This window comes from Leucoraja erinacea, chromosome 10 (genome assembly GCF_028641065.1).
Source record: "Leucoraja erinacea ecotype New England chromosome 10, Leri_hhj_1, whole genome shotgun sequence".
Lineage (NCBI taxonomy): Eukaryota > Metazoa > Chordata > Chondrichthyes > Rajiformes > Rajidae > Leucoraja > Leucoraja erinaceus.
Genome location: NC_073386.1, coordinates 54135342 through 54157214, shown reverse-complemented (window position 1 = coordinate 54157214; position 21873 = coordinate 54135342). Strand labels below are relative to the sequence as shown.

Below are 21873 nucleotides of genomic sequence, written 5' to 3'. Positions count from 1 at the left end.
GAGCTGTCCGAATGTCAATTAAAAGTCATAATTGTATTTATGCACTACCTGCACTCCAGGGACACTTTACAGAGGCCAATTAACCTACAAACCCGCATGTCTTTGGGAAGTGTGAGGAGACCAGAGCACCCAGAGGAAACCCACGCGGTCACAGGGAGAACCAGCAAACTCCACACAGACTTTGTCCGGTGACTCGAAAATCCAAGAACAAAGGAGGCTGCAGAAATTGGTTGACATTGCCTAGTCCACCAAGTACTGACCTTCCCACCATTGAAGGGATTCACAGGAGGTGCTGCCTGAAGGAGGCAGATAATATCATCAGTGACCCACACCAGCCTTGCCATGCTCTCATCTCGCTGCTATCATCGGGAAGAAGGTACAGGTTCAAGAACAGCTTCTTACCAGTAACCATCAGGTTATTGAACTATCCTGCACGATACTAACCACAGCCCTACCTCAATCACAACACTATCCAACCACTCCGGGCTTTGCACTAGCATGGTTGTTCAACCTACCTTGATATTTGCACTATCCTTGTCTAGTTTACTTGGACTGGCTGTTAATTTATTGTATATTTATTATGGTTGTTGGATCTCCATCTTTAAATTTGCTGACAACACCAGCAGGGTTGGACAAATTACGATTAATGATGTCTCATAGTATAGATGGGAGATTATCGTTTGATTGAATGATGCCAGAACAACAATCTTGCTGTAAATGTCAGTAAAACCACGGAACTGATGTTGACTTTAGAAGAGGAAGGCAGAGGATCCACAAACCTGTCTTCATCGACGGTTTGGTGGTGGGGAGAGTCACCAACTTCCTGGGTGTACATATCTCTGAAGATCTGGCCTGGACCCGGTACACAGATGCAATGAGAGAAAAAGACCCATCAATGCCTCTACTTCCTCAGAAGATTGAGGAGATTCGGTATGTCGATGAATACTATAATCAAACTTCTCCTGGTCTGCCGTATAGAGCATATTGACTGGTTGCATCACGGCCTGGTTCAGCAACTCAAACACCCAGGAATGAAGGAGATGACAAAATGTGGTGGACACTGCCATTGAAGGGATCTACAGGAGGCACTTCCTCAAAAAGGCAGCCAGCATCATCAATGACCCACACCACCCTGGCCACACTCCCCTTTCAATCCGAAGGGAAGAAGGTACAGGAGCTTAAAAACTGTGACCTCCAGGTTCAGGAACAGCTTCTTCCCAACAACCATCAGGCTAGTCAACACTACAACCACCAACCAAACTATGGACTATGAACTATCTTGGTTGCAGTAAGGACTGCAAGTTTTTGTTTTGTGCTGATATTTTTTAAATTTATTGAACTTTTGTTTATTATGTTATCCATGAGTACTGAGTTTACAGACCTGTTATGCCACTACATGTACTGTAAGCATCTCATAATTCAATTTTTGGTAAGCAGTGCATTCAGAAAGTATTCAGACCCCTTCACTTTTTCCACATTTTGTTACGTTACAGCCTTATTCTAAAATGGATTAATTTTTTTTTAAATCATCAATCTACATACAATACCCCATGATAAAAAAGTGAAAACAGGTGATTATAAAATGTTGCAAAGTAATTAAAAAGAAATAACTGAAATATCACATTTACATAAGTATTCAGACCCTTTGCTATGACACTCAAAATTGAGCTTAGGTTCATCCTGTTTCCATTGATTATCCTTGAGATGTTTCTACAACTTGATTGGAGTCCACCTGTGGTAAATTAAATTGATTGGACATGATTTGGAAAGGCACACACCTGTCTATATAAGGCCCCACAGTTGACAGCACATGTCAGACAATGCTGCTAATTTATCAGGCCATGATCAGATCTTCTCTTGACTATGGGTGTTTTGTGTATGGGTCTGCGTCTAAAACTGTTCTGGCTAGGCTAGATGTGTTGCAGGCAAAGGCTTTGAGGCTTTGCTGTGGAGCATTTCAGGACTTCCCCAGTCCCTGCCCTGATTGTTGAAATGGGAGAAATGCCCTTATGGTTAAGGTGCATTAAGCTAGGGTTACATTACTGGGCTAAACTTTGTGGGTGTAATGATACCTTCCCAGCAAGGTGTTTGTTGCAAGAGGTTGATGATGGTAACAAATATAACACATTTTGTGTCATTATAAATCAGTGGGCTAGGAAGCTGGGTTTGGAACAAGGGGGTATTATAGAGCATACAATAAGGCTATCTGTGCCCTATTGGGTTCTTCCTGAACTGTTTATTGAGCTTGCTTTTCTTCAGGAAAAAGATAAGCACGAGGTGACTCCAAGAATATTGGAATATCTTAATTCAATCAGTGAGAGCACTTTGATTGTTTTTACAGATGGATCTAAAGATCCAGTTAGTGGGAGAGCTGGGTTTGGAGTGTATGTGGAGCAGCTTGGGTTGAAGATTGGCCGGCGCATTTCTGATGGAAGCTCTGTTCTCACGACTGAATTAATGGCAATTCAATGGGCTCTATGGTGGATTGAGGAAGCCAGTTTTAGAGAAGTCATTATCTGTTCTGATTCTGCAGCTGCTCTTGAAACTTTAAGAGTCGGGAAATCTAAAGCTCGTCCTGACATTCTAAATGAAATCTTGAGTGTGTTTTCTAGAATTGGGTTTGCGTGTAACATCACTTTTTGCTGGGTTCCCGGGCATGCTGGGGTGAGGGGGAATGAGCAGGTGGACCTCGTAGCAAAGGAGAGTTTAAGAAGAGAAACAGATATCCATGTATCATTGGGGAGAGTGGAACCGAGAGAAATAATTAAAGAGGGCTTAACAAAAGAATGGCAGAGAGGATGGGAAATGGAAGTCAGGGGTAGACACTACTTTTCTATACAATCTGAAGTTAGGAAAATATGTTTCTGTACATCTGTCCCGTAGGGGCTCAGTTAAACTGTGTAGATTGAGGTTGGGACACTGGGTTAAATTACTATTGATGCATTGTAGGGAAACATGTTTCTGGCTCGTGTGAATGTGGGAGTAATGAGTCGGTTAAGCATGTTTTCCTAGAATGTAAAAAGTACAGGGTAGAAAGAAAAGTATTGTTTGTTAGACTGACAGGACTTGGCGTTGAGGCTTTTTCTGTTTCATCTTTGTTTGGACGCAGTGAGAAACATCAACTGATATCCAGGGCTGTTCTTCAATTCCTGCAAGTTACAGGACTGTATGTAAGAATTTAGTTCAAACTTTGACCTGTGGAGGGCAGTAATACGCTTAGCAGCGTCTACACTGCCGGAATCCTATAAGAAGAAGAAGTAGTGTATGTCAGAGAAAAAACTAAGCCATGAAGACGAAGGAATTGTCCGTAGACCTCCGAGACAGGATTGTGTCGAGACACAGATATGGGGAAGGGTATAAAACAATTTCTGCAGCATTTCAGGTCCTGAAGAGCACAGTGGCCTCCATCATTCTTAAATGGAAGAACTTTGGAACTAGCAGGACTCTTCATTGAGCTGGCTGCCCGACCAAACCGAGCAATCGGGAGAGAAGGGCCTTGGTCAGGGCGGTGACCAAGAACCTGATGGTCACTCTGACAGATCTCCAGAGTTCTTCTGTGGAGATGGGAGAACCTTCTAGAAGGACGTCTAGATCTATAGCACTCCACCAATTAGGCCTTTATGGTAGAGTGGCCAGACGGAAGCCACTCCTCAGTGAAAGGTACATGACAGCCCGCTTGGAGTTTGCCAAAAGGCACCTAAAGGACTCTCAGACCATGAGAAACAAAATTCACTGGTCTGATGAAACCAATATTGAACTCTTTGGCCTGAATATCAAATGTCACACCTGGAGGAAACCAGGCACCGCTCATCACCAGGCTAATACCATATCTACGGTGAAGCATGGTGGTGGCAACATCATGCTGTAGGGATGTATTTTCAGCGGCAGGAACTGGGAGACTAATCAGGATAGAGAGAAAAATGAACGGAGCAAAGTACACAGAGATCCTTGATGAAAACCTGTTCTGGAGCATTCTGGACCTCAGTCTGGGGCGGAGGTTCATCTAGAAAGCATTTTGGTATGCCATATTGCATATGACAAAAAAAAAAACACTCATGACTCTGGAAATATGTATTTACATGGAAAGGCTAGAATCAGAGGGCGCAGCCACAGAATTAAAGGATGTAGCTTCAAAAAGGAGATGTGGTGGAATGTATTTAGCCAGAGGGCAGTGAATCTGTGCAATTCATTACTACAGATGGCTGTGGGGGCTGTCATTGGGTATTTATAAAGCAGAGATTAGTAAGAGCGTCAAAGATTACGGGGAGAAGCAGGAGAATGGGGGTTGAGAGGGATAAAATAGATCAGCCATGATTGAATGGCGGTGTAGACTTGGGGTGAATGGCCTATTTCTGCTGCTATGTCATGGTCTAATATCTAATTAATGTACATTATGATCATTTAGGTTGTTAATTTAATGTAATTTGAGGCATTGTCATATATTAGCACCATTTTTCAGACTGGTCTAAACACAATTCAAGGCGTCTATCTCTATCCATGCTTTGTGACAATGTTAAGGACAGCAATTGTTCTGGTAGACCAATTTGTAAATAGTTAATGACTTTTGGATACATGGGTGAATCCAGGAAGAATGTTGTAACAATACAATTCTCTGGACCTCTGACATTGGGACGAGGTTTTGTAATGAGCAAATAAACAAACAATTTTGAGAGTTTTTTATGCCACAAAAGTATGGCACGGTGACGCAACAGTGCAGTTGCTGCCTTACAGCGCCAGAGACCTGGGTTCGATCTCGACTACGGGTGCTGTCTGTACAGAGATTCTACATTCTCCCCATGGGTTTTCTCTGAGATCTTCGGTTTCCTCCCATACTCCAAACACGTACAAGTTTGTAGGTTAATTGGCTTGGTATAAATGTAAACTGTCCCTCGCGTGTGTAGGATAGTGTTAATGGTCAGTCCGGACTGGGTGGGCCGAATGGCCTATTTCCACGCTGTATCGCTAAACTAAAAGATCTACAGAAGTCATAGGACATTGAACAAGTCCGCTCAGATTAGAACATTGGGACGGATGTGGAAAATGGCTTATTAAAATCAGGGACAGATTTTGATTTGAATATGACAAAACATTTGTACATGACACCATACAATCTTGAGTAAGGTCACAGTGTAATATTGTGTTTATGGACCCAAGGACTGTAACACGTTTAAGCATCAATGACACCATCAGGTCTTGGTAGGTAAAGGGTGCAATGCACTGGAGATGCGTAGAGTTAAAAAATATATTATATTTGAATTATAGCAAATGCATTAAAAGCTTCAGTAACTATCAACTTCTATGAACTGTATCTTGGGTTGCACTACAGACTTTGCTTTTTTATTTGCACAGGTATTACAGTTAATAATTAATTGCAGTTTTTTAAATTATTATTTTATCTGTGTGTTATTGTGCTTATGGGACTGTTACACCGCAGCAAATAAGAATGTAATCGTTCTGTTAGTGGTCCTTATGACAATTAAACACTATTGATTGAAATAACAAATATCCACTCTAGGATGGCTAGTTTCCATGAATATTAAACTAAAAAATAAAATTAAAATGGAGTTTATAGCTTTGTAACTATTCTGCCAAATTTGGAAATCAGCAAATAAAAAACGGCAAAAGTGCTGGAGTAACTCAGCGGGTCAGGCAGCATCTCTGGAAAACGTGGATAGGTGATGTTTCGGGTTGGGACCCTTCTTCAGACATCATGGGTTCCAACCTGAAACATCACCTACTCGTGTTCTCCAGAGATGCTGCCTGACCCCTTGAGTTATTCCAGCATTGATTTTTTTTTTGTAACCATGCAATTCCTTGTGTCTACACTTGTAAATCAGTAACATTGAAATCTAAAATGTTCCCCATTTTAATGTTTCAGGATTAATTGCCATTATATTCTGTAGTATTTTTACAAAGATTCTTTAATGCTTAATTAAAAGCCTGAGGTGCGTTTCTTCAGATAAACTGTTCTGTAATCTCCATTCTTTCCTTTCAGGTTACTGTGGCCTTGATAAGTTTCTTTGAAACAATGTTGTTGGCTTATCTCAGCTATAAGGTAAGCTTCTTTTGATTTGAAACGGTTGCTAGGCAACACTGCTTGCATAAACTCTCTGGATTCAGGGAATCCGTCAGATTGTTTTTTACCAGCTGGTCGTGAAACAAAGGTCAATAGAATTTGCATTAAATGAAAGGACATAGGTCATAGCCAATTCCTGTTGTGCTGCAAACTCCTAGATAGTGTTTCCATTTCACTATTTGAATGGCTATAATTTATGGGGATAGACTCAAAATTTTGGAGTAACTCAGCAGGTCAGGCATCATCTCTGGAGAAAAGGAATAAGTAACATTTCGAGTCGAGACACTTCTTCAGACTGAGAAGGGTCTGAAGAATGGTCTCGACCTGAAACTCCACCTATTCCTTTTCTCCAGAGATGCTGCCTGACCTGCTGAGTTACTCCAGCATTTTGTGTTTGTCTTCAGTGTCAACCAGCATCTGCAGTTCCTTCCTATACGAGGACTTGGCTATTGATGGAAAAAATAGATATTGCAGTTAATGTAAAACTGATTAGTAATTAGATTAGTAATTAGCATTTTTTTAAACAAGCAATGGGTGGGAATTTAGATGTAAAGTTAAAATGGATTGCTCTTCTTTTTTAATTAATTTAATTTGTTAAATTAACAAGGATGTTAAGTCTGTGTTAATGAACTTTCTTAAGGTGCAGGTGTTTTTCACCAGGGGTAATTACAACTCGGGAAGGAATTCTCATTGGAGAGCTGGATCAGACCTGCTTTTTGAATCATTCAAACTGCTGGAAGGTTATTTGTTTGTTGAGGGTGTTCCATTGGCTTTAGACTGCAGACTGAAGGGAGTAAGCTAATTGGGATGCTGGCCTTGGAGGAGTCAGAGAAGACATTTTGCTGGATTAGTTAAGAGGCTGTCCCACTACAGCGACCTAATCCGTGAATTCAGAAAAGTTTGCCCTCGACTCGTGCTCGCAACATGGTCGACACGAGGTCCTAGGAGATCTTTGTAACTCTCCTTCATGCTCGAGAGTAGCCCCCGCATACTCGAGGCCTCATCTAGGTTGCGGCGTATTTTTTAACATGCTGAAAAATGCCCTCGAGTAAAAAAAGGTCGCCATGGAAAAAAATCAATACTTTTTTTACTCGTAGGTTTAGTCGAAGTAGGTCGTAGTAGGTCAGTATGTTATTCATGGGTAGTCGAAGGTAGTCTTAGATAGTCTTCATCATAGTCGAAGGGAGTTCGAAGGAGGTCGTCTTCACTCTCCACTATTCAGTGTCCAATTTTCCCGAAGCTAGACTTCAACATAGTTTGATGGAGGTCGAAGGAGGTCTTCAACATGACATTTTTTTGAACTCTCCAAAACTGAGTGTTTGTGGCTAACAGGCTGGAGAAACTGTGGGTGTTGTAGATATTTTATTGAGTGTTCAAAGAAAATCTTTTGGAAACTGGAGGACATGGGCTCAAGGTAATTGGAAAAATAACTTGTGGTGATCTGGAGATGGTCAGAACCATTTCCCCCAGGGTGGAAATGTCTAACACCAGAGGGCATGGCAATAAGGTGTGAGGGAAAAAGTTTAATGGAGATGTATGGGGCAAGTTTATTTATTACACAGAGGGTGGTGGGTGCCTGGAATGCAGGGTTGGTGGGGGAGGCAGACTGTGGCATTTAAGAGGCTTTTAGATAGGCACGTGGAACTGCAGAGAATAGAGGGATATGGATCATGTACAGTCAGATGCGATGAGATGAGTTCAACTTGGCATCATGTTTGGCACAGACATTGTGGGCTGAAGAGCCTGTTCCTGTGCTGTACTGCTTTTTGATACGAAGGAACTGGAGTGGTTAAAGATCTAATTGAAGATCATAAAAGTGATTAATCATTTTCAGAAAGGAGTTGGATGCATACTTACTAGAATCATAGAGACTTGTACCGTGGAAGAGGCCATGCAAGCTAATGTGCCTCTGCTCTCTGCTGATGAAGATGGACTATTTTAGTTTATGAGATCCTTGATCGTGAAGTGTTCACTTGGATATTTTTTACTTTTAGTTTTGTATTGTTTGATTAACAAGGATGTGGGCAACTGGAAACATTTTTCAATTGTGTGGATGTGGGCTGAATGGGTTGCAGGGCTTCTGTGTTGTATAGAAGCACGAAACTGCAGATGCTGGTTCACAAAAGAAGACACAGAATGCTGGAGTCTGTAGAAGGGTCCCTACCCAAAACATTGCCTATCCATGTTCTCCAGTGATGCTGCCTGACCAGCGGAGTAACACCCACACTTTGTGTCTTCTTCTGCGTTATATCATTGACTATATTATAATTACCCTTGGACACAATTAACAGACTAGTCAATTGTATATAACTTCTAACGAGCAACTCAAAATGTAGATGGGTTTCATTAAACTGCTACACTTGTAGGCAGAATCCTGTCTAGAAATGCAATCAATTGAGATATCTTTAATGAATCGTGTATTTTAAAAAGTTGGATTGTTGTAACTTTTAATCACCACCATTAAATTACCATTTTTCAATTAGGAGGCTGGCTGTGCATCAGATAACAGCCAATTCTGGGTGATGGGGTGGGGTTTTGTTTTAATTGCCAGCTGGTCTCCATTGGGACTAATTGATTCCATTTATTTGCCACCACTCCCACCCATAATGACACAGGACCAAGGCAATTGTAAGTGTTATGCTTTGTTAACATGCGGTTTGCGCACTGTTTTGCCAGAAGAGCACATGCCAGCTCTGAGCAAACTTGCTTAATGAACTACAGGAGAGGGCATAGCTCTCAGGTGAGGTGGACAAAGTTTAAAGCAGATGCACAGGATATGTTTTTAAAGTGGTGAGCGCCTTGAAAGTGCTGTTGGGGGAGGTGGTCAGGGTGGCATTTAAAATACTTTTGGATAGGAATGTGGATATGGAGGGATATGGGTCGTGTCCAGGTAGATATCTGAAGAAGGATCCCAGCCCGAAACGTCGACTGTCCATTCCCTCCACAGGTTCTACCTGGCACCTTGAGTTCCTACAGCACTTTGTGTTTTTATTTCAGGAACATCCACAGTTAATACATTATCAAACAACATCAATATTACCTTTGTAACACATTCTGTACACACTAAATCCTGTCTTTTTCCAAATGATGATTTATGGTGACACCTTGTGTGCTTGCCAATTGCAAAAACAAAAGAATTATTTTCAACTGAATGAGAACTTGTCCATGCAAGATAATTTAATTCGTGGAAATTGTATTTAAATCACAAGCTGGGGCAAGACAATCACATCTGTGTCTCCAACGTTCTGGGATCCCCTGAATGCAGTTCATTTGTGGTTGTGTGCACAAAACATTTGAAGAACAGTTTTCCTGCGAGTACATTGGTCTGTGCTACCCATTTACACGTTATGAGAATGGGTCACAAATTATTCCCAGGGCTGAGCCAATGCCCAAATAATTCTGTAAAGCTTTCTAAAGTTAATAAATAACAAGTGACTTATGATGAACGTTTGATGCCACTGGGACTGTACTTACTGGAGTTTAGAAGGGTGAGGGATCTCATTGAAAGTCACCAAATAGTGAAAGGCCTGGACAAAGTGGATGAGGAGAGGATATTTTTGCTCGTGGGAGAGACGAGGACAAGAGCCCATAGCCTCAGATTAAATAGAATGGAGTTGAGGATGAATTTCTATAGCCAGAGGAGGGCTGAAGGGCCTGTTTCTGTGCTCTACTAACCTGTGACACTATTCCGGTCTCCTTAAAATACACACCATGCCTTGACGTATAATAGCCTTGATTTTACATCGTAAAAATGTGTGGAGTCACTTGTCAATGAAATCCAAATTTGATTAATAGTGTGAAGGTGGTGTGAAATCACTTCCTGTGTTCCCTCTGCTTGTATCCAGAACTGCCACAGCACGGAAGCAATCTTTCATTAAATTAACAGTAAATCTGCAAACCCTTTGAACTAAGTTTTTTTTTTTTTTTTTTTTTTCCCCCAGTTTTATATTTAGAACACGGTTGTCCATCTCAATTGAGGTGGCATTTAGGTTCCAGAGAACGGAGAACTTAATTTTCCCTCTGAGTGATGAGACTGTGGTGTGTTTCTGGACAGGTGCCAGACTCGTAGCTATTGCAGTTTGAAATTACTGAGTCATTTACTTCACTTGCTCTTGATCATAATGCAACGTATGGCAACCGGCAGCTTGGAGGTGTCACAATTGACCGAACATTAATGGATATTCAGAGCAAGCCATGCAGCACGTGGTCTATTGCCCAGGCAGTCAACCCTGTCCCATTTAATATAGGATCATTCTGAAGAAGCGACCTGAGAAATCGTAGAGCAATAGGTTCTCGCAGTGTGGAAACAGGCCCTTCGGCCCAACTTGCCCACACTGACCAACATGTGCAATCTACATTCGTCCCACTTGCCTACGTTTGGCCCATATCCCTCTAAAACTGCCCTATCCATGTACCTGTCTAACTGTTTCTTCAAAGTTGCGATAGAACCTGCCTCAACTACTTCCTCTAGCAGCTCTTTCCATACATCCATCACGCATTATGTGAAAGTTGCCCCTCGGGTTCTTTCCCATCTCACCTTAACCTTATGTCCTCTTGTTCTCGACTCCTCTACTCTGGGCAAGAGACTCGGTGCATTTACCCGATCTATTCCTCTTCGAGTGAGCAGTACCTAGATGGAAATAGAATTAATGCTGGCAAGCATGATTGATATTGATGGCTTAATGGTCAGTATAGCAGTGATTGGCTGAAGGGTGTTTCCACACTGTGTAACTCTGTAACATTTTTGGCATACGTACACGCATACATGAACAAAATACTTATGTGGTATGTACCTTTGTTAGGTTCCAAAAAATGGGCTCAACAAATGGATATGTTATTTATGACTCCTTTGTGTCCCCTGGTAAAGCCCCAATTGGAGGGCCCATAGCTACACCTTGGACTTGGAGGAAGTGGGAGGAGTTGAAGGAGAAGTTATTGAGGATAAGGACCAGCTCTGCTCGGCATAGGGGAGTATTGGTAGATGGAAATTGACTGGTTTTGTGGACAAGGAGGAAACGGAGGGCTTTTAGACCTTCTTGGTGGGGGATGGTGGTGTAGAGTGACTGGACATCCATGGTAAAGATGAGGGAGTGGGGGCCTGAGAAACAGTCTGGAGAGAAGGAATGTGTGATGTTTCGGGTCGAGACCCTTTCTGGAGAGAAGGAATGGCTGATGTTTCAGGTCACTGCTGCCTTATGATACTCAATTAATTGTGGCCATTTTACAGGGTGCTGAATATTTAAATACTTAGAAAGTAAGAATTTTTCAGGAGGTCAAACCAGAGAGGCACCTACCGGTAATTTGGTCGTCTAGTATTCATCGAAGCTGTGGGAATTACACAATAGCTTTTTTTCTTTCTCGCAAAAAGAAGAACTTATTGGATTGGAAAGATGTTTTAAAAATGATTAGTCATAAATTCATTTTATCACTGAACTCTCTTGTCTGCCATCACCCCCTCTACAGAAATACTATATAAAGCCATAATGTAATTGTGCAGTAATGCCTTTGTCAAATACATTAATATCGAGAGATTGCAATAATGTTTTATTGAAAAAGAGGGGAATCACGCAGACATAATGGGAGATGATATGATGAAAAAATTAGAGCTGAATTCAATTTTGGCATGTCGCACAATTATCTTGCTGCTCTGCACAGGAGCAAATCCAATAAATATGGGCCAGCTCTGAATTCAGTTACTCAATTATAAATTATTTGCAGACAGGGATATTAAAGTAAAATAGTTCTCCGACACAATTGATTTGACAATGAGCAGTTGTTACCCAGGGTTAAGTTTCACAGTGCCTGGTCCAGGTTATGATAGTTTAGACTTTGGCACTTCCCTCGTTTGAACGATTGAGAGATTGTCAAGATACACACAAAAAGCTGCAGCTGTATTCCCAAAAAGAAGAACTTTTTGGATTGGAAAGATAAAAAAATGATTAGTCAAGCCATTCATTTTATCACCCGAACAGCTCTTGTCTGCCATCACCCCCCCCCCCCAGAAATACCCATAAAGCCATAATGTAATTGTGCAGTATCCCGTGAGAAATACATTATTCGAGAGATGCATAGAATGTTTTATTGAAAAGAGGGGAATCACGCAGACATAATGGGAGATGATTATGAAAAAAATGTAAAGCTTTTCAATTTTGCATATCGCACAATTATCTTGCAGATCTTGCACAGGAGCAAATCCAATAAATATGGGCCAGCTCTGAATTCAGTTACTCAATTATAAATTATTTGCACAGGGGATATTAAAGTAAAATAGTTCTCCGACACAATTGATTTGACAATGAGCAGTTGTTACCCAGGGTTAAGTTTCACAGTGCCTGGTCCAGGTTATGATAGTTTAGACTTTGGCACTTCCCTCGTTTGAACGATTGAGAGATTGTCAAGATACACACAAAAAGCTGCAGCTGTATTCCCAAAGGTGTTTGCACAATAAAAGCACTTTCTGAAGCCATGTTTTGTAAACCCGGGATGATCAGGCAATATTGTAGAAAGTGTAGATGGTTGTCAAAAATTGCAGCAGGATCTTGATCGGTTTGGAAGGTGGACTGAGGAATGGTTCAACTAAACTCCAACCTGCCTGGGTTGCACTTCGGGCTTTGTTTTGTTTTTGTGCCCTATTGGGTTTTTATTTATTTATTGAACTTTCTCTTTGTTTATTTTATTATTTGTTGAGTCCTGTGTTCAGAAACCCGTTGTACTGCTGCAAGTAAGAATTTGATTGCTCGAGTACATATGAGAATATGAACACTCTCTTGACTCTTCATACTCCAGGAACAAAGTTACAATGTCGAATTGCCTTTAATTAGAATAAAGTCCAAAAATGCTGGAAGATCCAGGTCGGCAGCATCTGTGGAAAGTGAATTGGTGATCGTTGAGGTCATCAAAACCTTCCTCGATTGCCCTGAAATGTACTGTTTATTTTTAGCATACAAACTGCTGACTCCCATGTGCCAAAAGCTGGGAAATATTATGGAGAAGAAATGTGGAATAGACAGCAGGTACGAAGGAAAAGGTGCAGAAAAGGTCACAAGAGTAGAAACGAGGGCTTTGAATGGTGGTGCTACATAGAAAGTTTGGTGAACTTTTGTCGGTGCCAGACACGTGGCGAATCTTGTGTACTGCCTGGGCGAGGTCTGCTCCACGATTTTGCCGGGTCGGGAGTAAAACAAAGCGTTTCACTGTACCTAGGTACATGTGACAGTCGTGAATCATCGAAGTACCTGGGGTTTTTCCCTGAAGTACTTTAACAATAAATATGTGTAAAATCGTGAATCTATTTGATGGGGGAAAAATAAAACTAGACAGCGTTGTAGTCTAGTTGCACATTTACGATGATCTGCAGCAGATAAAAGGAAGCCGAGTGAGTGGGGATGAACTGAAATACACAGCTTGAAGCAGATTGAAAGGGAACTCCCTGAAGATGGGCAGATAACTGCTTAAAAGCAATGAATCTTGCAACCTCTGAGGGGGAAACAAAACAGGGATTTGGGATGAATGCAATCGCCAAAGAGCTTGCACAGTCTGCAACAAATTAGAAGCAGAATTAGGCCATTCGGCCCATCGAGTCTGCACCACTATTCAATCATGGTTGATCTATCTTTGTTTCAACCGCACTCTTCTGCTTTCTCCCTGTAACCTTTGACGCCCTTACTAATCATGAGCTTATCGATCTATGCTTTAAAAAAGTCTCAATGCTTTGGCCTCCACTGATGTCTGTAGCAATGAATTCCACAGATTCACAAAGAAAGTCCCAAAGAAGTGCCGGATTGTAAAAATTCTGTAAAAATTGATGCTTGTGTGTCAGGAGTGAATGAGAAAGTAGGATAATATAGAGTTAGTGTGAATGGGCAATCAATGGACAGTTTGGACTCAATGGGCCGAAGGGTCTGTTTGCATTCTGTATCTTTCAATCAATCAGTTCAATCAATTACCATTAGCCAACCTTCAGTTTTGCGGTACTTCACCATAGCTAAAGATGATGCAATTATCCTTGCCAGGGCCTCTGCCATTTTCTCCAATTATTACTTGGCCTCTACTATGTAGGGAATGGATGAGAAAGTGGGGTAACATAGAACTAGTGTGAACGGGTGATCACTGGTCAGCATGGACTCGGTGGGGCAAAGGGCCCATTTCCACACCGTATCTCTAAACTAAACTGCTAAACACATCAGACATGGAAGAAAATGTTGTCCCTAACCTTGTGTCGTGTTGTAAGTTAAAGGTCCTTTCATTTTGAGCTGCTCTGGATATGAATTCATATTTATATTGTACAGTTTTTGTTTTGAAGTCTCTGACCTTTTTATCTGTGGTTATTTTCTTCTGAAAGGGGAACATTTGGGAACAATTTCTCCGGATACCTTTCATCCTGGAAATGATTAACACTGTGCCGTTCATCATCACAGTAAGTCTGTCTCGGATAACAAATATTAAGTCGGGGCTTGGCTGACGGGGAATATTATTGCCTTAATAAGTCCGCAATGCTGCAGCAAGCAAGAATTTCATACTTCTGTTGCTGGTACATATGACAATTAACACTCTGGAATCTTGAATTGAAATAATTCAGACACAAGCAGGGTATTCAAACAGATTGCTCCTGACTTTTGGTCGGGCTGTATTACAACAGAATGCTTGTTATTTTTAATATACAAGTGTGGGATGGGCAAACCCATGCGGTTAACTACTGGAAACTTGTGTGAAGGTCACATCTGATTGCTTGAAGATGTATTCTATCTGTGTTTTGCAAAGAGCTTTAATTAAAGCTGCGTTGTGTGAATCTCATAGTAATCCGCCTGTAATTCAGAAATTCAGAATGTCAGCAATAAGTTTAAGGGAAGGCTTCAAATATATACATGCAAATCTTGTGAGTCACAGCAATACAATGTGGCAGTTCATTTTGTTGTTCATAATAAATAAATGTGTTCTGTGTTTTCTAAGCAGGGTAAGCAGAAATTCATTCTTGGCCGCAGATACAGTCAATGAATTTAATTAAAACATGGCATTATCCGTCTCTTTAAATGTGACAACAACATCATCCTGCGGCTCGCTTGCACCTTATTAAGTTTAATGAATACTTAACTTTAATTTTAGCTTCACAAAAATGATAGCCATGAAGAATTTGAGAAATTAAAAATATTAATTTAAAGCGTCATTGAAGCTGTCAAAATTATTTCCCCCACCCTTTTACATGACTATCTCAGTGTCATACAGGCCCTTCGGCCCAACTCGTCCATGCTAGCTAAGATGCCCCATCTAAACTCGTCCCATTTATGTACGTTTGGTCCATATCCATCTAAACCTTTCCTATTCACGTACCCGTCCAAGTGCCTTTTAATATTATTATAATCCCTGCCTCAAATACCTCCGCTGACAATTCATTCCTTATTCCCACCACCTTTTAGGTGGAAAAGTTGGCTCTCGGGTTTCCATTCAATCTTCCCCCTCTCAACGTAAACCGACATCTTCTGATTCTTGATTCCAATATTCTGAGTAACAGATTCTGCTCATTCACCCTGTCTATGTCCCTCCTGATTTCATAAACCCACTCTAACTACAAAGTGTATTGATGCAGGAAACTGTACTCGGACAGTGTTAGACTGTCTAGCTAACACTATCAGATGTAAGGTAGACTGACTATCCCTGTAATTTCCTCCTCCTTGTTAATCAAGCAAATATTAGATTGTTATGTAGATATGAGGAACTGCAGGTTGGATTTCAAAAGGCACAAACTCCTGGAGTAATGCAACGGGTCAGGCAGCATCTCTGCAGAACATGAATTGGTATCTCTGGAGAACATGGAGAACCTGCTTCTGTTCTCCAGAGATGCTGCCTGACCCACTGAGTTGCTCCAGCACTGTCTTTTTTTTAGGTTATTGTATGTCACTTTGTCAGTTTGTCCTGATCACCACATCCTTATAAAAGTTCTCAATTTCTATGTGTTGCCCAAGTGCCTAGATCTCCTATGATTTGTGCAAATGCGGTTTAGAAATGACCAGAGGACATTTAGGTGAATCAAAACAAGGCTCGATGCATTGGGGCAGTCAAAAGTTCAAAATCTGTGACTTATTTGGCTGCATAAAACCTTATATAAAATAGGGTAATATAGAAACAAAGAACTGCAGATGCTGGTTTATACCAAAGATAGACACATAGTGCTGGAGCAACTCTGTGAGTCAGGCAGCATCTCTGGAGATAAAGGATGTGTGATGCTTTGAGTTGGGTGTCACCTTAGTCTCCAACTCTCCGGAGAAAACAGTTTATCGGACTACACCCTTCTAGCAAATACCCTCCAATCCATGCAATATCCTAGTAACCCTTCTCTTCACTCTTTCCAAAGCCTCCGCATCCTTCCTGTAATGGGGTAACCACAACTGCTCACAATACTCCAAATATGGTCTAACCAACATTTTAGAAAGCTTCAATATGGCTTCCTGACTCTTGCACTCAATGGCCTGACTGATAAAGGCAAACATACCGCACACCATCTTTACCACTCTGGTATTGTTACTTTGAAGGGGCCATGTGCATAAACCCAAGATCCCTCTGTGCATCAATGCTGTTTAGGGTTCTGCCATTATGTGTATAGTTTTCCTTTACATTTGACCACCCAAAGTGCAACACCTCACACTTGTCACAGGGGTATGGGCCAAACATGGACAAGTGAAACTAGCCTAACAGGGGCTGAAGAGCCCGTTTCCTTGCTGCATGCTTCTTGCCTGGATTAACCATCATCTGCCATTTCTCCGCACATATATCTGATGCCAATCTATACTGCAGTATAGACTGGAAAGCTGGAGGAAATTACCCTGAAGTTAACAATGTTGCAAAAAAAATCTAGTAGTTTGTAGATCTGAACTGATATTGTAGTCAAATAGAGCACCTTTCACAGCAGGTAATAAAATACTTCCATTAGCTAGTTAGCATTAAAGTCAAAAGCCTTCATTATCTTGTACTTCCAGCAGTGAATGTATTTGCTATCTGGATATATGAAAGTGAAGGAAACAGCTTTAACTTGCATGAAATCATTACAGTTCTTAGAATGTCCCAATATGTTGCGATGGAAGGGGTGTCCAACTTTGGGCTATGACTTTCATTATATGTTTATTTTTTCCATACATATTGTTTCAAAGTTCTCTGAAATTGCATTCCATTAAATGGTTAATTTTCAGATATTTTGGTCTCCTTTAAGAAATCTCTTCATTCCGGTGTTCCTAAACTGTTGGTTGGCCAAGCATGCCCTGGAGAACATGATTGTGAGTATGAGAAGATAAATGTAATGGAAACATCTTTTATATTCTTCTATGAGTCTTTTAATAAGTGCACAGAGCACCTTAATGTAATGTCACGAGAACTCAGAAATCCATAGTATTTTGGCAATGCTGTATTTATCACATAGTTGCATAATTTTCTAAATTATACAAACATGACCCATTTTAATGATTCATTGCCAGAAGCTCGGGACATCAGTAAATCCATACAAGTAAAATCAGTATTGTTTGTATCCAGTCTAGTTGGAGGTAATTTATTCCAACCTTTTTGATTGTTTGAAAGATACAGCATGGAAGCAGGCCCTTTAGCCCACTGAGTCCATGCCAGCCATCGATCACCCATTAACATTGGTCCTATATTATCCTACTTTTGCATGCACTACCTACACACTCGGGGCAATTTACAGAGGGCTAATTAAACCTGCACGCAGGAGGAAACTGGAATATCCGGATGAAACCCATGCAGTCACAGGGAGAACGTGCAAACTCCACACAGACAAGCACCCAAGGTTAGGATCGAACCCAGGTCTCTGACATTTTCAGACAGCAGCTTTACCAGCTGCCTTGGTACAAAGCTTAAATATGCCATCAACGTTTCCCTCAAAAAGAAAAGTGTTGGTTAAAAACTCAAATAGATGATTGTCTTTATTTTTGATTCTAACTGTGTTAATTGGTTTAATTTAGAATGATCTCCACAGAGCAATCCAACGGACCCAGTCTGCAATGTTCAATCAGGTTCTTATTCTTATATCGACTTTACTGTGCCTCATTTTTACTTGGTAAGCAACTTTGATTCAATTTATTTTGTAAAGATGTATTATATGATTAAGAACATTGGTATTGGTTTGTTATTGTCATGTATACAGAGATGCAGTGAACATGCTTTTGTTTATTGGCATAGAGTCATAGTTACAACAGTGTGGAAACAGGCCCTCCACCTCAGCTTACCCACACCGGCCAACATGTCCCAGCTACACTAGTCTCACCAGCCTGCGTTTGGTCCATATCCCCCAAACTGTCCAATCCATGTACCTGTTTAACTGTTTCTTAAATGTTGGGACATGGTGAAAAGTTACCTCTCGGATTCCTATTAAATCTTTTCTCCTTCAACTTAAACCTATGTCATCTGGTCCTCGATTCACCTACCCTGGGCAAGAGACTCTGTGCATCTATCTAATCGATTCCTCTCATGTGTGCTATCTCATCAGATCATGTTATACAGGAGTACAATCAAGCTACACACAAGCACAACAGGTAGTGCAAACGGAAATGTACCAGTGTACAGAATTTATTGGTTGACTGATTATTTTTCAGTGTACCTAGATACTGCAAAATTCTTTGTTTTTTGCAAACTATCCAGTAAAATCCATTGACTCTACACTTCATGCTGCCTCGGCAAGGCCACCAGCATAATCAAGAATGAGTCTCACCCCAGTAAGCCCCTCTTCTCCACTCTCCCATCAGGCAAGAGGTACAGACGTTTGCCCTTTCAAAGCAAGTGGGAACCTCAGACCTCTGTAATAAGAGGTTTAAAATGTCTGCAAAAACTCCAGCCAGTTGGTCTGCATAGGTTTTAAGAGCACGACCAAGTACACAATCAGGTTCAGATGCTTCTTATTTACAGATGTTACAGATTTATGTTACGGTTGTACAAGATGTTGGTAAGGTCGCACTCAATTTAGTTAGTTCATTATTATTATTATTGTCACGTGTACCGAGGTACAGTGAAAAACATTTGTGTGCTATCCAGAGAAAGAAAATAGATTTTTAGATTCGATTAGATCCTTTATTTGTCATTCAGACCTTTCGGTCTGAACGAAATGTCATTGCCAGCAGCCATACATATAATAACTAGACTAAGTGGGACCCGTTGGGTCCCATGTTCACACGGGAGGGATGGTCCCCCGATGTAATATTCCACCTCTCCACCAATTCCAATATTGGTGGGCAGTGGGGGAGCTTTCTGGAGTGCTGGTATGGGTTCTTGGGGTGGCAGCTCAGTCCCTCAAGCCTGATCTGCTGGCAGCTCACTCGCGGCTGGTGGGCTGGCAGTTGACTCATGACTATTCCCTGAAATTCCATTTCAAGCAGGGTGCAAGGCCACCAAATTCAAGTGCAGTTTCCAACCACTTCAAGCTAGGTCCAAGGCCACCGAATTCAAGTGCAGTTTCATACCACTCAAGTTGGATCCAAGGCCACCAAATTCAGTGCAGTTTCATACCACTTCAAGCAGGGTGCAAGGCCGCCAAATTCAAGTGCAGTTTCATGCCACTTTAAGCAGGGTCCAAGGCCACCAAATTCAGTGCAGTTTCATACCACTTCATGCAGGGTGAAACCACCATAAAACCACACAATACTCCAAACTCACAGTTAAGTAGACATTCAGTGTGTTCAGTTGATTCACAGCTCAGACAGAGTCTTGACCTCTCCCTCTCCCATCTTGCAGAGACTGAGCCACACCCACACTTCTGGGTTTTATAACCCCTCCCTCTCAACCGGAAAAGGTGTGGCTTTCAGGGCATGATTGACAGGAGAGAGATTCTCAACATTTTTTAAACACTAATAACACTTTTATTTTTCATTGATGGGAAGGATTCTCTGCACCTGCTCAGCGGAGGGGGGACTGAGTAAGATGGCCAAAAATCACAGCCGTAAGTGGTAGCGTTTTATCTAAAATCAATATACAGTGCAAACAGGAAGTAAGTGCATTTGCAGTAGTGCCTTTTAACTTCAAGCTAAAGCACCCAAGCCACCATTTGCAGTAAGTAGTGCCTTTCAACTTCAAGCCAAAGCACCCAAGCCACCATTTGCAGGCAGTGCCTCTTTACTTCAAACAAATCATATTTTCATGTTCAAACCACATTAAGGGTACTCGCAGTTGTGTAGACATTTGTTCAGTGTTATTCAGAGCTCAGAGAGACGTGACCCTTGGCTTCATCCATCTTGCAGAGACTAAGTGAGGCACACCACTTCCTGGTTTTATAGTCCCTCCCCCTCCCTCCAGCAGGGGCAGCAGAGAGAATGGTGATTTTTTTTTCAAAACGTTAATATCACTCTGATTTGTCATCGATGGGAAAACTCCTCCGCACCCGTAAGGCGGAGGGGGGGCTCTGAGCGAGGTGGCCAAAAATGACAGCCATAGGTGGCGGCGTTCTGTCGGAAATCGCAGCACAGTGGGCCAAAAGCGGTCAAGATCAGAGATTTAGTAATATAGATAAACAACAAAACACACAATAAACACAAATTAACATCCACCACAGTGAGTTCACCAGGCACCTCCTCACTGTGATTGAGGCAAAATCTTAAAGTTGTCTCTTCCTTCCTCATTCTCCCTCTGCGCTGAGGCGATACCCCACCGGGCGATGGTAGTCAGTCCCGCGGCTCAACCGAGTTCTGCGAACGGGCCGGTTCAAGCTCCGCGGCCCGGGGTGGTCGAAGCTGCCACCCTCCAGTCCAGTGGACGCAGCTGTTGCTGCGGGAGCTCCGGAAAACGGGCAACAGCCTGTGACCTGCGAACTCCCGACGATGTCGTCCACTGGCCCGTGGCCGAGCCCCGGATTCAGGTCGCCGCTGCTAGAAAGCCACCTCGGCTACCGGAGCACCATCCCAGCCCCGCGCCGGGCCGCCCTCATCGGAGCGCTGTCTCAGCCCCGAATCAAGCGGCTGCCACTGGAACGCCGGAACACCGCCGCCGTAGCTCGAAGACGGCTAGCCTCGCGCTGGTGAGTCCTGGCTGGCTCTGTTTCCGGAGCCTCGAGGTCTGTTGCAGTTGGAGGCCGCCAGCTCCGCCAATAGGCCTCAGCGCAGACGGAGGCAGAGAAGGGGGCATACGACAAGAAGAGTCGCATTCCCCCGAAGGGAGAGACAGAAAACCATGTTTCAGCCCCCCCACCTCCCACACATAACACAGCCTAATAACTAAAATTTGACTAAAACAAAACAGAAAAAACACCAACAAAAAAGTAAAGACAGACGGACTGCAGGCGAGCCGCAGCCATTCAACAGCTCCGCCACTTCCGGAATACTATACATGATTACAGACATCAGGCATGTCGGGGGTTATGGGGAGAAGGCGGGAATGGGGTTATGAGGGAAAGATACAGTACATCAGCCATGATTGAATGGCGGAGTAGACTTGATGGGCCAAATGGCCTAATTCTGCTACTATCATTTATGAACTTATCAACAATCAAGCCTTCCACAGTGTATAGACAAAAGGTACAACATTTAGTGCACGATAAAGTCTGATTGAAGGTAGTCTGAGGGTCTCTGGTGTGGTAGATGGGACATCAAGACTGCACTCCAGCTGATGAGTGGATGGTTCAGTTGCCTGATTACAGCTGGGAAGGACCTGTACTGTGTCTGGTTTTGCTCACCCCGCTAGAGGAAGGATGTTGTCAAGCTGGAAAGAATGCAGAGAAGATTTAAGAGGCAATTTTGCTTTCCCTCTCTCTCTCTCTCTCTCTCCATCTCCACACCCCCACCCTTCCCAGTTCTCCGACTAGTCTGGCTGTCCTT

The 21873-nt window shown here is 42.2% G+C and overlaps 1 protein-coding gene across 1 annotated transcript in view; it reads left to right on the top strand.

Annotated features, from left to right (window-relative positions):
* The window catches only part of kcnt2 (potassium channel, subfamily T, member 2), a 311774-nt gene that overhangs the window by 17843 nt on the left and 272058 nt on the right, over positions 1 to 21873 (top strand). Inside the window, 4 exon segments of the mRNA XM_055641239.1 lie at positions 5996 to 6055; positions 14418 to 14492; positions 17257 to 17340; positions 18040 to 18134. Of these exon segments, the coding sequence (XP_055497214.1) occupies positions 5996 to 6055; positions 14418 to 14492; positions 17257 to 17340; positions 18040 to 18134 (314 nt within the window).